Raw genomic sequence first — 15104 nt, 5'->3', positions numbered from 1 at the left:
GGAGAGAATGAAGGGATGGAAGGAGGGAGAGAATGAAGGGATGGAAGGAGGGATGGAGGTAGAGAACGGAGGGAAAGATGGATGTATATTAACCTGATATGAGAATAAAGTCGTGATAAAATCAGAACAAGGTTAAAGTCGTAACGTTTCCAGAATAAAGCGACAATATTACCAGAAAGTTATAAAACCAGAATCATTATAATGAGGAAAAAATCGTAATATCCCTGTAATAAAGTCGTAATATTTCCAGAATAAAGTCATAATATTAGAATAATCCTAACCAATCTTTACAGGAAAATAAGAGATAAAATGAAGAAAACTAGTAAAAATATAAACAGCTGCTGTGAGATTAAGCTAACAGTAACATATTAGCTTAAATGCACTTTAAATGGGTCAGATAACCAACACTGGGCAAAAACACACCCATTCACATGTCAATATAAACCATATTTCTATTCCGCCTTCACTAATTTTCAGCAGCAGCATCAGAATTACAGATTTTCCTAAAATCCTGCACAATAAAAAGGTTAATTTTTAAAATAAAGAGAAATTTATCAATGAATTCAAACTTTTGTCTCCAATTCCTGTTTTTTCTGCTTTTCTCTTCACAAAAACATTTGTTGAGTTATTGAAAGCAGGGGTTAGCTGCTGCGCTACGTCCAGTAAACTCGCCAGAGTAAAACTTTCTGGGAGCAGAACGTGAAACCGTTAAAGTCGTCTCTGTTTGGCGTTTCCGCCTCTCGTCTTGACGAGAGCCATTATTACCGTGTCAGATCTAATTACAGCAGATCATTTACACGTGATGCACGGCCCCTTCAAAACAATAATACGCTAAATACTCCACAGCGGCTCACAAAGCGCGCCCTGTTAATGCAGGCAAGTCAGCGCAGCGCTAATCAATTTATGACATCCACTGAAAACACAGAGAATGAGACGGAGGAGCCGTCAATCAGCCGAGAAAAACCGGAAAAACATCCAGGAAGGAGAAAATCTGTCTTCTTTAAACTCAGTTTACAATGTATCTTTAAAAGAAGGTCACATTTAGTAAGAACTCTGTTTTTTTTTATTGGAATACAATTTTGGTATTGCTGTAGTCCCATATGTTTATATTTTTTGTAAATAATAATAGCCCATTTTATTGTCAGAAAATGGTTTAACTTTCCTTCCAATAAGGTAAACATGTGTTGATGTTTATGTGAAAATGGCTTCTGGTTTAAACATAGCTATTACGGAGAGCAAAGAGTGCCAAATCAATGTAAAAAAAATAACATGCTATACTTATTTCAATGCGTCATTAACTTATTAAAACTGGAAATAAACAGAAATAATTTATTAATTACTATTAATAAAGATATTTCTGCACAGAGTTTTAACAAAGTTGAAAGAAGTTAACTTGACTTCCTGTTTGAAGCAGCCAATCAGATTAGATGACATGGTCTCATCTAATCCTACCCACTGAGTTTAATGAGTGAAGTTGAATAGAAACAGTCAAATTTAAAAAATGTTTTTCCATAAAATGTTTCTGCTCAAGGATGAGGTTGTTTAAAATGAGTGAATTTCAATACGGTCAAACAGCAACAAAATTGCAAAAAGTGGAATTACAAAAATGTATTTGCTCAATGGAAACATGTCAATTTTAAGAAAACTCATGTTTTTGCGCAAGGATGAGGTGATTTTTCAGCCATATAAAATTTTGTTTATTTCAATGCAGAAAAACTGCAATAAAATTGTTCATATTGGAATTATGAAAACAAATTTGCTTCATGAAAACACGGCAATCTCAATAAAGCTAGTTTTTTAATAAGTCAAAATTAGTTTATTTTGCAAAACTATGTAAACACTTTAACGGGATCTTACTACTGGCGGAAACAACAAAGAAGACAAACAGGAAGTGATAGGAAGATGATGCTTATTGTGTAAACAAACTTGTTTCAATTGCATTCCTTGTGTAATAGAAACATTGCGATTGCAGAATTGTGTTCTTTTGACATTAGTGGAATATCAACAAGCTTTGCGTTCAAGATTTTGGTTCAGGTTATTTCTCGTCTTTGTTTAAACGTTCAGAGCAGAAGTAGCTGAAAGCAGCACATTGGGACAGCGTGGTGCCAAAGGGGAAAACCGAGGCACGACACCCAGCCGCGGTGATGAGCTCCTGGGGTGGAGAAGGACACCGAGAGGAGGATACGGAGATAAGGAGAGGACAGAAACACTCAACGTTAACGACCCAAAAACACAAGAAATGGAGGAAAGTGATGGCTCAGGTTGGAAATGAAGAAAACAAGATGGAAGATAAAAACAGACACGTTTCAGTGAGAGCGACGAAAAGAGAGACAGATATATGTAGTTCTAAATAAAGTGTCCAGATGTGACCTCCTCAGAGGGGGTCCAGCCTCATGGCTCAACACTCATTAATAAGGTCGCACAGAGGTCAGACAGACGGCGTTTCGGCACCAACAGCAGGAGGGGCGCCACATCGTCAGGTTCATACGCAGCTTCTCCTTTTGTTTCCAGGCTTCGCTTTCTACTTTAAAATATGAAATAACGGTCAGGACAAATGAGAACGTAGGCTCCAATCAGCCTCTAGCCAGCCAAAGAAACAAAGCTGGACGTACGGAACATCATTGATATCAACACTCAACATACAATTTTATTGACCAATTTTTTCTCAACAAAAACTGATGACAAACTGTGTAATGTTCTGATTGTTGGACTAGAAAATGCTTTAAATTAAATCAGATTTCTTCTGAAACTAGAAGGCAGGTCAAACTAGCAACTTTTCAGACTAAAGCTAACAGAAAAACTAACAAGCTTTAGGATGACTCAAAGTCCACCTAAAATCTGCACAGTCAAGCTAGCAGCTAACAAGACTATAAACAACAGCTAATCACACCAATATCTGGCTCAAACTAGCAGTATCTGAGAGCTAAGCTAACAGCTACCACGACATTAAACAGCAGCTATAACTAGCTAAAAACTATTGAAAACTAAGCTAACATCCACTTAGAAATGGGCTAACAATTACTGAGAGTTATACCAACAGCTAATTGTTGGTTGTTAAAGACAGCCAACAGTTAAACACACGCTAACAGCTACTCAGAATAATTTAACAGCTACTGAGAGCTAAGCTATAAACGATTCAGAATCATGCCAACAGCTGATCAGAATCAAGCTAATAGCTTATTAAAGTATAAAATACAGAAAAACAAGACAAGTTGAGCAAACATTTGATATATTTAACCATTATTTTGTGAACTGAAACCACTGAATTTCTGTTTTGTTTGGTGACAGTTAGTGTTTATATGGGGTCATGGTCATGATGCTAACACCCTAAAATATAAGAAATGTCAGCCATGACACTGAAAAGCCACAGATCTAACCCACAGAGAAGTCAGCGCTGACTCAATGACCTGCGTGCCTGAACAGAAACATCACCTCACTCACACACATCCTCTCATTGTTAGATCACCCAACGTCTGTGTGTGTGTGTGTGTGTGTGTGTGTGTGTGTGTGTGTGTGTGTGTGTGTAGCTGCAGATTAATCTAGTGGGGTCGCTCAGATGACACTAATCCCTCCGCTGATTATCTAGAGCATAACATCACTCTAATCTGCACGGGGGGTCGGTTTAAAGACGACACACAAGGTTACAAAGGAGGGAGGGGGCAGAAAGACAGCTTCACACTTAACATGTTCAGGTTGGGTTTATTTAACTCTGAACTGCGGCTTCCTTTTAGGGTTCACTCTGCGTATAATCCAAACAGACAACTGTCATTTACAACTAAATGAAAGGGATTATCAAAGGCAATAGTTCAAGCACGGAAATAACTCCAGAGTGATGTTCACAATAGACGGTAAAACTGCAAAATCCCTCGGTTTAGTTTTACCAGAGAGCTTTCAGAGCTGTGGAACAAATCATTCATTTTATAATAAAGTTCACCAAACGATAAACTGCAAATGAGGTCAGAAACGTGTGAAATTAAAAATCAAAAACACAAACAGAAAGTGACCCCTTTGGGACAATTTGTTTAGCTTTCTTAGTATTTATATGATTTTTAGCTAGTTTGCAGTGGTTCTTTACAATTAGCATGCTACAAACAACATGTCTGTTAAGCCAGGGCTCCAAATCCAGGTTATTTAGGACCAAAACAATAAATAACTTACAGTATTTCTTTTTTTCTTATTATCTGAACAGTGTTTATGTTGACCCGCTTCTCTCCACCTGTGATTTTCAAGTCGCTCGTCTCGGTCACGTCAGGCGCTAAAAATAAACCCAACAAGCTAGCAAAATGAGTAAAAACAAGTTTTTACTTTACAACAGGGAAGGAGACAGAAGAGCATTTACCAGACAAAACCAGGAGGTTACCATAGCAACCAGAGAGCGCTAGAGGGCAGAGTGGATGATACTCATGCTACACTGCTAGCATGATGCTACAGGATGATGCCTATAAAGCTGCTGGTCACTTTGGGTTGGCATTTCTGTATCGTTTTATCTTTTTGTTTTAATCTTAATGAAGACTGGTTTGAACCTTTCCATTGGGAAGCGCTGCGTTAAGCGGGCTAGCAATGAGCGCTAACATTTTCCACATATATATTAGTTCCATAGCAACAGGAAGTGGTTTTATCATCATTTAGTGACCTGGTTGTGTGAACCCCAACATCCAGAGGTGAAAATATTTGTGTGCCGCATTTCACCGGCTGTCTCCGTCTCTTAGCGCTAGCATCATAAAAGTAAATTTGCGGCTCCTCGGCTGCAGATGAAGAATCTGATATTTCCCTTTCTGAGTCACAAACCGTAATCACAATGCTGTCACACCACATCCAGCTCACAATGTTTCACTCCTGCTGCTCCTCCAGCAGCTTTTACTGGATTAGGATTAAATTTCACAAAATATACAAAAAAAAATCATCTAATGTTCCCTTTGTTTAGATAATTTACTTACAAACATTTAAATATTCATCAATTTATAGCCACAACAGCAATTACATCCAGAAACATCTATTAATTACCCTGAGACCAGGTTGTTTCTAATAACTACTTTAGCTTGATGGTGAAAGCAGGTATTGGTACTTTTGGCAGCGTTTGCAGGCTTCACATCTCACTGGAGAATAAGAATAAAACACAAAGTGGAGCAACAGGAGATGACGTGGCGCCCTGAGTCACCTCAACCAAACTGTTCTTCCACTAAACTTTCCATTAAAGTGCTTAGATACAGCAGAACGCAACAGAAATACATCCTCAAAATGCGACTCCTTCGTGGGTCTATATTTGGTTTCACTTTCTGAATTGAAAGTAATTATTTACAGATAACATAATTAATATCAACAATATTCATCAATTCAATAATTAATCAAATTCCAAATAAGCACGTGAATTTTTTCCCCAACACACTTTTTCCTTCCACTAAACTTTCCATCAAAATATATAGCTGCAACAGCATTTAACAGAAACAAACACTCAAAATGTGACTCTAATGAATCTATATGTGGATTTCAATTACTGACTAAAATTACTTAAATTAATTTACCTAAGTAAAAGTACATAAATTAGTAATTTATAGATAACATAGATAAAATATTCATTGATTCAATAATTAATCAAATTTTGAAAAAATTAACTGAAATACAAATTTTTCACCTCTCCAACATATGTTTTCCTTCCACTAAACTTTTCTTTAAAAAAACTTAGATACAGCAGCATTTAATCCAAATAAGTGCCAAAACATGTGACTCTGTGTAACGACTATATATATTATGTAATGTATCAAACAAACAGCAGATTTTTCTTTGTTTTTAAATAAAAATGTTTGTTTGTTCGGTATGAATGAAACAGATGAAACGTTTCAGATCAAAGCAGCGAAAAGCAGAAAGGCGGCAGGTAGAGTCAGAGAGCGTCTTCCATATTTGATGCATCCAGTCAAAGGTAAATTAGGCTCTGCTGTGTGTGTGAGGCAGATTATCTGTGTCAGTGGCCATTTGCTCACAACTGGCGCCAGAGGCAGAGAGCATCATGGGTAAACGAGCAGACGCCGGCTGGCGTTTCTCCACTCGCAGACACAAACAGCCAAAACAAAGCAGCCGATCCGCGGCTGACGGACGACAAACCAAGAGACGCAGGAAGTTAGCCGACCTGTTAGCCTGGAGTTTGAGTACGGAGGCGAGAGGCTGTCATGTGACGCCATGAACTGCGATCCGTCGGCGTAACTCTGCAGAAAGAACAGGAAGTTAGCTAAACNATCAACCATTCCTTTTCTGCTGGGGGCATTTTTATGAAGTTTTACTGTCAACAATTTCGGTTATTTAGCCTTCCATAACAGAAAAACATTTTCACAATATTTAGCTAGCAAACTAGCTAACTAAATATTTAGCTCCGAGCTAACCATTTAGCAAACTACATATTTTGTTTCCTAATTAAATGTTTAGGTCCAAATTAAATATTAAGCTAAGAAGCTAAATATGTAGCTAAAAAAAACATATTTAGTTTCAAACTAAGTATTTAGCTCCAAGCTAACAATTTTATTAACAAGCTACATGTTAGGTTCCAAACTAAATGTTTATGTACAAAGAAAATATTTAGTTAGCAAGATAAATATTTAGTTTGAAGCTAAATATTTCATTAGCCATCTAATCACCTAGCTTCAAACTAAGCATTTAGGTACAAACTGAATATTTAGTTTGTTAGCTCTGAACTTGCTCCAAACTAACTACTTAGTTAGCCAGCTAAATAATTAGCTTGAAACTTAATATTTTGCTCCAAGCTAACCATTTAATTAGAAAACAAAACATTTAGTTTAGTTAGCAAGATCAATATTTAACTATTTGTTAGCTAACTAATTATCTAGTTACCAAACTAAATATAGTTAGTTAAACATTTAATTAAATGTTTAGCTAAATAATTAGCTTCAAACTAAATGTTAAGTTTGAAGCCATATTTACATATTTAGTTTCAAACTGTGACATTTATAAATGAATAACATGATCAAAATATGACACTGAAAAATGGATCAAATTTTTTTCTGTTATGAAATAATCCAAAATATTGCTGTTAATTTTTGACAGTGTAACTTTACAAACCCACCCAAACATTTCTACATGAAAACAGTTGCTTTGTTATTAAAACCAAATCAAAGGCTCCTGGTTAAAAGTATTTCTGATTGCTAATAAAACTGGAAGGAAAGCAACAAAACAAACCTTAGAGGAGCGACTTCCACTCGCCCATGAAGCTGCATTTGTTCTTTCCTCCATACCTGCATGGAAACAAGACAAACATTAACTAAAAATACAGTTTAGCAAAGGAAATTATTAAAATTCTTCCTGAATACAGAAACCATCTGATCTGGGAAGCTGCAACTGGAACTGAAGTCTGGAAAACCGGAAACTTTGATGGTCCAGATATTCCCATCCATCCAGTCTCAGTATATCTGATATTATTCATCTATCACATCTAAACCCTCCTATTATTGTGTTCAGTAACCATGGAAACGCCATGGACGCTCTCGTTTCCCCACACACTCGAGTTTTTACGTCCAGATGTTTTATTAACCATCTGAAGCTGCAGCAGAACCGGCTCTCTAACATCAACCCAAACGTCTCCAGTTCGGCTGCAGAAACGTTTCCACAAAACAAAACAGAAGTTTGACAACTTTTTAAGACATCAGGACAGAACGAGCAGCAATTATTAAAAAGCATCGCTGGGTAATAAAAAGTGAGGATTGGGGGATGGATGAGAGGAAAATGAGAGAAAAGTCCAAGTTGGAGTTAAAAGATGGGAGGAGGAGGAGAAAAGGAGGCGTCCATGTGTCCTGCACCTGATAAGGCGTCCAATTGAGGGCTATAAATTACACTAGAGACCCACAAACAGGGAGGCACAGTCCGAAAACCACACACATACACCTACACATGCACACGCCACACACACACACACTCTGCAGGTTATCTATCATCAGTTAATGAACTTAGACTGACAGACAGCCCCATGTCTCTCACAATGATCCTATTAAGATCTGCCTGACACAAAACAGACTCCTATTAATACAGTTAGCCCATGTGTGCATGTGTGGGGATCAGAGTGGACAAAAACACCACTGTGTCCAAAAACTACCACTCACACACCCAGCCTGCTAAAATCAGCATGTTGTATACATTCACTTCATAAAGTAGCTTAAATTAAAGTCATGTTTTTCTATGGAGATGTTATGGAAAAATATGAACTTGTAAATAAAATATTCAGATCTGAAATAAATCTGTTCTTCTTATATTCAACAAGTCAGTTCTGCAGCCTGAGCTGTTTGTGTCATAAACCCTACCTTAACCCCTAACCCTAATCCTATATGGAGGACAGAAGCGGCCAAAATTAGGAAATAATTACAAAAACTAATCAGTTATCAGCGATGGGCAAAGCTAACTGAAAGTTAGCTGCGCTAATCCTACAGCAAAAGTAATGAACAGTTCTGCTAAATGCTAAAGCAACAGACCAATACAGTATTTAGCAGGAGGAGCTAATGCTAAAGCCCTAATCAAAAACAGTTGTGCTACATTTAAGCACTATACCAACATGGTATTTACTGGACACCAATGCTAAACCGCTAATCATAAACATTAGTTCCTCCACTGCTAAAGCGCTATAAAAACATGGTATTTAGTGGTAGCTAATACTAAACTACTTATCATTAGCATTAGCTATGGAAATGCTAAATTGCTATACGAACATAATATTTGACAAAAGCTAATGCTAAAGTGCTAATCATAAACAGTTCTGCTAAACTTAAGCCCTGTACCAACAGTATTTAGTGGAAGCTAATACTAAACTGCTAATCATTAACATTATTTCTACTAATACCATCATATTTACCATAATCTGAAGCTACAGTGATAAATTTAACCATGTTCTATCATACTGTGTTTATATTTTGTTTTTTTATTTTGTTCCTACATGTTTGTTTTAAATAAAGTTATTAGGGAAGGAGAGGAAACAGTCTCCACCACTTCACAATAAGAGCATGAATATAAACGGTTATCTACCTGAAGAATTACAAAAACCAAAACTTCAACAGACGGTGAACTTTATCCAACTGAAAGTTTACAAACAAACCAGGAACATCAGAGCTTTGCAGCTTATTCAAACAAACTGAGTTAAGGGAAGTTAAATGCACTAAACATTTTCATCCGTCCATACTTATACAAACTTTTAGTAGCAGCCTGAAAAAAGTGATGATCACACTAAACCGTGTAAAAAAAGACAGTGGAAATTCAAACTGATTAAAAGCTGCTTGTAAAAGCAGTTTTAGACATTAAAACCTCAGATGGACCTGAATTCTTGTAGGTCATTAATGATCCAAACCTGTTTTACTGATTTCTGTTTTATTATTTGACATATTTTTCTGGACTCGTGTTTCCACGACGCGTCAGTTTGACCCACTAACCCAGAGAATCAAACTCTCCAACCTGCCGGGTCCAAACGGTGTCAGTGGGTTGGAAAGCCGCAGCCGGGGAACGCGTGATGTAAACATGGTGACGTGTTTAATAAAAGGTTTCTGACTGACAGAAATGAGGCCAGCGATGTGGACCAGCAGCGCTGCACAGGTTTGGAGCTCCGTAGAACAATTAAACTGACACATGTCAGTTTGTTTAATTTAATCCTGAAACCTCCCAGATCGTCACATCGACACAAACCAAAGAAACAAAACGCATCAGTCTTCAAAAAGAGAGAAAGGAAACTGGAGCAAAACGACGACATCCAGAAGTTTACAGGTTTAGGGTTGAAGTATTTTTAATGTTTCTTCTGACTGAAAGAGTTTGCTTCCTATTTTCCTATTTCCTATTTGCATATTTGTCACTTCAGTCAATTAAAACAAGTTTGTAAAGTTAAAACTTCACAGCAGTAATTTGGGTCATTTAGCCTTCCTTAGTCATAAGAGTAGCTAGCAAACTCAAGCTAAATATTTAGCTTTCTAAATTATAATTTAGTTTACAAATTAAATATTTAGCTTTAATCTATTCAGTAAGCATAATAAGCAAGCCATTTCTTGTGCACAGACCAAATAAGCTAACTATTTAGCCTCAAAGTAAATATTTACTTTATATAGTTCAAGCTAAATATTTAGCTTAGCTGAATTTAATATTTAATTTTGAGCTAAATAGTTAGCTTAGTCACTAAGCAGAGTGTTAACTAAATAATTAGTATATTTAGCTTAGTAATAGATTAATAGCCAATAGAGAATCAACTAAATATTTACTTTATTCCCTAAATATTTATCATCCTAATTAAATATTTACAATAAAACTGCCAATGTAAGTAAAACATATATGACTTTGGTTTTTGACATAGATTTGGATTATTTTTCTTAATCAATATATTTTTTTTTAATAATAAACATTGCCATTTATGAACAGTGTTATGTTTTTATTTGTGTCGTTTTTGGTAAATATTTGAACTGGTTTGATGTTCTGAAACACTGAAGTGAGACCAAAAATAAAACATGTCCCGAATGTTGAGCAGGAGGTACTGAAAGCTGGAACTTTAATATTTTAGAGCAGGAAAATAAATAAAGAAGAAACAGAGAAGAGAAGCTGACGGACGTTAAAACCAGACGGAGAAACAAACATTTAATTCAGCCGTCTTATTCAAGGCGCAGGAGGAAAAGCTTCTTGTACCTTTACTGAACTACAATCATGTTTAATCCAGGACAGACACACACACGGGCACACGCACGCGCACACGCACGCACGCGCGCACACACACACACTGAAATAAGACAGTAAGAATTAAGAATCAGATTACATCTCTATTAAAGCTGCTTAAAACCCACAATCCCTCAGTGCGAGTGGCTGAACAAGCAGGAAGTGATGTCATCATCCAGTACAGGAAGTCCACCTCCTTTAGTTTTATTTCCTCTTTTCTCTCTTCATTCATTTTGTTTATTTTTCACTTAAATTACTGCAAATTTGTTTCTACAGCGAAAAAAATTTTTTTAAATCAAAAATAGATTTAAAAATAAAACTTTAACTAGCTTCACACTAAAACTATTTTTTTTAGTTTGTAGCTAAATATTTTATTTACAAACAAAATATTAAGCCCTAAAATAAATAAAGCATTTAGCTTCAAACTAACTAGCAAGATAAAAACATAGATATTTAATGTATAAACTAAATGTCTAACCAGTTTCAATATTTAGTTTAGCTATTTAAAGCATTTTTAGTTAGGTAATATTTAGTTTGTAAACTAATATTGAATAAATAACATTATATAAATATGACTTTGAAAAATTAATCCCCATGTTTTTCTGTTATGGCAGCCTAAATAACCCAAATTATTGCTGTTTATTTTTACGATTTCACAAACCGCGCCCCATAGATTACGGGCACTAATCCTCCTCCGTACGAATTGTATTGCTCTGCTAATGTTGCTTCTTTTAGTGTTGCTTGCATCTTCGCCTCCAAACATTTTCTCCAAGAGACAAACTGATTTCAGCCAAACAGACCAGAACCCCGCCCAGATTCCCGAGCCGCGCCTCCAACAGCTGGAGGAACGAAAACAGAATGTTTTCCTCCCCCAGCCCTCCGTATCCAGCAGGACGACACCAAAAACGGAAATCCGATTTCCAGCCTTGAGGTGGAGCTCGACGGCTTCATTCATGTTTCTGTGCTGAAACACCTCGGCCGGCGTTTCCTGTCATTAAGCAGCAGAGCCGATCTATAATTAGAACATCTGGACTCTAATAGGTTTCTGCGGCGGCATCCTCAGCAAACCACCGCGCTGCGTGGCACACAGACACTAAAACCGAGCACGCTTCATGTTTCAGGCCCTTTTTCTCTGCCGTTTTGTTCATAGAGGAACATTAAAGCGGGAAAACAAACAACAGCTTGGAGAGCTAATGGCACGCTGAATGAAGAGGAGAATAGTTTGTGTAGACAGAGAGAGAGAGGGAAAACATTAGCAAGTTCAAACATGGCTTTCTTGAATGCGCTGTTTTTAAAAGCCTACAGATGCCTTTCCAAAAAGAGAGATTAATATTGATAATAAGAAGGCCGATCCTTTTTGTTTCGTGTTTTTTCTTCTTCGTCGCTGTGATGGAGGAAGAATAAGCGGAGCGGCAATTCCTTTGACAAGCCCCCCACGCCGGCCCATGTGAAGCCCAGCCAACTGTGGCTTAGATCTCTGCACACCATCACAACCAGGAGAACAAAAGCAAAAAACACCGACGGAAAAAAGGAAACCAAAACAAAGATCTGGGAGCGAACTGGTCACAAGCTAGAAAGTTAGCTCAACTTTTCTGAAGCGCCAACAGGCAAAATTAATGACTGAAAAATGGAAATAAATCAGATTATTGAGGCAGGAAAACTGGTTAAGAAACACTCCATAAATCCACCACTAAGCTAGTCCCTCAATACAACATAAATGAGTGAAATTTTCTGTACTTTCTTCTCATAAACCTAGCTTAGCACTATAGCGCTAGTAGGACTAGCTCAGGCTAATAGCCTCTAATTTGTTTATTGCCCAAATATTTCAACAAACATGAGTGGTTGATAATTATTTAAGTACATTTTGGGATATTTTACTTTTTAAGAAATCTTAGTGTTTAAGACAGCATTAGCTTAGCATAGCTCAAACAGGTTCAGCCATTTCATTAAGCTGAAAGATCTAAAACTCTGAAGTTGAATTCATAAATGAAAACATCTCAATACAGTTTTTTTATATGACATAATTGTTTTGAGATTGTTTTTGCTGCTAACAGAAACTATGAAGTCAGTAAAGCTAGCTGAGACTTAAAGTGCTACAATTTATTTTTTGTTGTTGTGCCAAATATTAACATAAAGCTTTGTGGTGGATAATAACAGCGAGCTGTAACTAACTATCCCAACATCCATCCAAAAATGTGTCATATTTTCTGTAATTTTACCAGATATTTTATGGCATTCATAAACCTAGCTAAGTTGCAACATTCGCGCTAGCTAGCCAAACAACATTTCATTAAGCAAATAAAAAAATGATATAAAAAAATAAAAAACTAAAGCTGAAAGATCAACATGTAGGATTCATGAATGAGAACAAACCAACACAGCTTCGTCTTCACATTTCATCACGTCTGCTTTTTTTTAGCAGCAAAAAAACAAAAATATAACAAGTTAGTGAAGCTATCTGGGACTTCAAGCTCTAAAAGTTTATGCCAACAAATAAGAACATACAAGGCTTTGTGATTAATAATTACAGCAAGCTGCAAAAAATAACTACTTTGTACTAGTTCAACAATCTATCAATTTGTTCATCTATCCATCCAAAAACGTGTCACAGTTTCTGTAAAATCACCGGATTTATGGCTCTCAGACTCATAAAGCTATAATGTTAGCAGGAATAGCTCAGGCTAAATGCCTCTGACTGCTGTTTAAATGTCAAATATTTAAATAAATATGTACAGCTCATGAATATGTTTTTTAAATTGGTAGCTTGTAAATATTTAAATAACTATGGAACGACTTTGACCGTTTTTTAGCAAAATGTTTAGAACAAAACTAGGTTACGCTAGCTCCGCTTAGCCTAGCCTAACGGAGCAACAGGTTCCGCCATTTCATTAACCTTCAAACTGTTTTAAAACTCTAAAGCTGAATAATTTACATCTTAGATTCATAAATAAATACATAGCAATACATCTTCATCTTAATGTTTAAGCTATTTGTTGTTATTTTATGCTAAAACAAAGCTAATTCTGAATTCAGTAAAGCTAGCCAGCTAGCTGGACTTACAGTTCTAGAAGTTTCCTCTGAGCGCCGCTGCGGCCTAAAGGTGAGTCAAACTTCCCGGGACTTTGAGTTTGAAAGGTAAACTGAAATACCTGCCTGTCTGTGTCACTGCTCTAATCCGTCCAATAACTGCACAGTCATAGAAAATGTGCTCACATTGAAGCAACAACACTTTTTTTAATCAGAGGTCGATAAATTACCCAAAAATTGTACTAAAGTAAAACGCAAAAAAATACTCAAGAGTAAGAAAGTACATNATCAACCATTCCTTTTCTGCTGGGGGCATTTTTATGAAGTTTTACTGTCAACAATTTCGGTTATTTAGCCTTCCATAACAGAAAAACATTTTCACAATATTTAGCTAGCAAACTAGCTAACTAAATATTTAGCTCCGAGCTAACCATTTAGCAAACTACATATTTTGTTTCCTAATTAAATGTTTAGGTCCAAATTAAATATTAAGCTAAGAAGCTAAATATGTAGCTAAAAAAAACATATTTAGTTTCAAACTAAGTATTTAGCTCCAAGCTAACAATTTTATTAACAAGCTACATGTTAGGTTCCAAACTAAATGTTTATGTACAAAGAAAATATTTAGTTAGCAAGATAAATATTTAGTTTGAAGCTAAATATTTCATTAGCCATCTAATCACCTAGCTTCAAACTAAGCATTTAGGTACAAACTGAATATTTAGTTTGTTAGCTCTGAACTTGCTCCAAACTAACTACTTAGTTAGCCAGCTAAATAATTAGCTTGAAACTTAATATTTTGCTCCAAGCTAACCATTTAATTAGAAAACAAAACATTTAGTTTAGTTAGCAAGATCAATATTTAACTATTTGTTAGCTAACTAATTATCTAGTTACCAAACTAAATATAGTTAGTTAAACATTTAATTAAATGTTTAGCTAAATAATTAGCTTCAAACTAAATGTTAAGTTTGAAGCCATATTTACATATTTAGTTTCAAACTGTGACATTTATAAATGAATAACATGATCAAAATATGACACTGAAAAATGGATCAAATTTTTTTCTGTTATGAAATAATCCAAAATATTGCTGTTAATTTTTGACAGTGTAACTTTACAAACCCACCCAAACATTTCTACATGAAAACAGTTGCTTTGTTATTAAAACCAAATCAAAGGCTCCTGGTTAAAAGTATTTCTGATTGCTAATAAAACTGGAAGGAAAGCAACAAAACAAACCTTAGAGGAGCGACTTCCACTCGCCCATGAAGCTGCATTTGTTCTTTCCTCCATACCTGCATGGAAACAAGACAAACATTAACTAAAAATACAGTTTAGCAAAGGAAATTATTAAAATTCTTCCTGAATACAGAAACCATCTGATCTGGGAAGCTGCAACT

At 35.9% G+C, this 15104-nt stretch overlaps 1 protein-coding gene across 3 annotated transcripts in view; it reads right to left on the bottom strand.

The window, feature by feature from the left end:
* Positions 1–15104, bottom strand: part of tcf4 (transcription factor 4) — a 208842-nt gene that overhangs the window by 130350 nt on the left and 63388 nt on the right. For 2 of the 3 annotated variants that reach the window (XM_007576154.2, XM_007576153.2), the window contains exons 1-3: positions 13735–13756; positions 7186–7241; positions 6125–6200 (exon numbers count right to left, since the gene is read on the bottom strand). In XM_007576154.2, the coding sequence (XP_007576216.1) occupies positions 6125–6200; positions 7186–7239 (130 nt within the window). In that variant the 5' untranslated portion in view covers positions 7240–7241; positions 13735–13756. Of the gene's footprint in view, positions 1–6124; positions 6201–7185; positions 7242–13139; positions 13148–13734; positions 13757–14943; positions 15000–15104 lie in introns of those variants that run through there. The other variant, XM_016663012.1, reaches the window with a different exon arrangement.

This window comes from Poecilia formosa, unplaced genomic scaffold (genome assembly GCF_000485575.1).
Source record: "Poecilia formosa unplaced genomic scaffold, Poecilia_formosa-5.1.2 Scaffold399, whole genome shotgun sequence".
Classification (NCBI taxonomy): domain Eukaryota; kingdom Metazoa; phylum Chordata; class Actinopteri; order Cyprinodontiformes; family Poeciliidae; genus Poecilia; species Poecilia formosa.
This window is presented reverse-complemented; position numbering and strand designations above follow the sequence as displayed.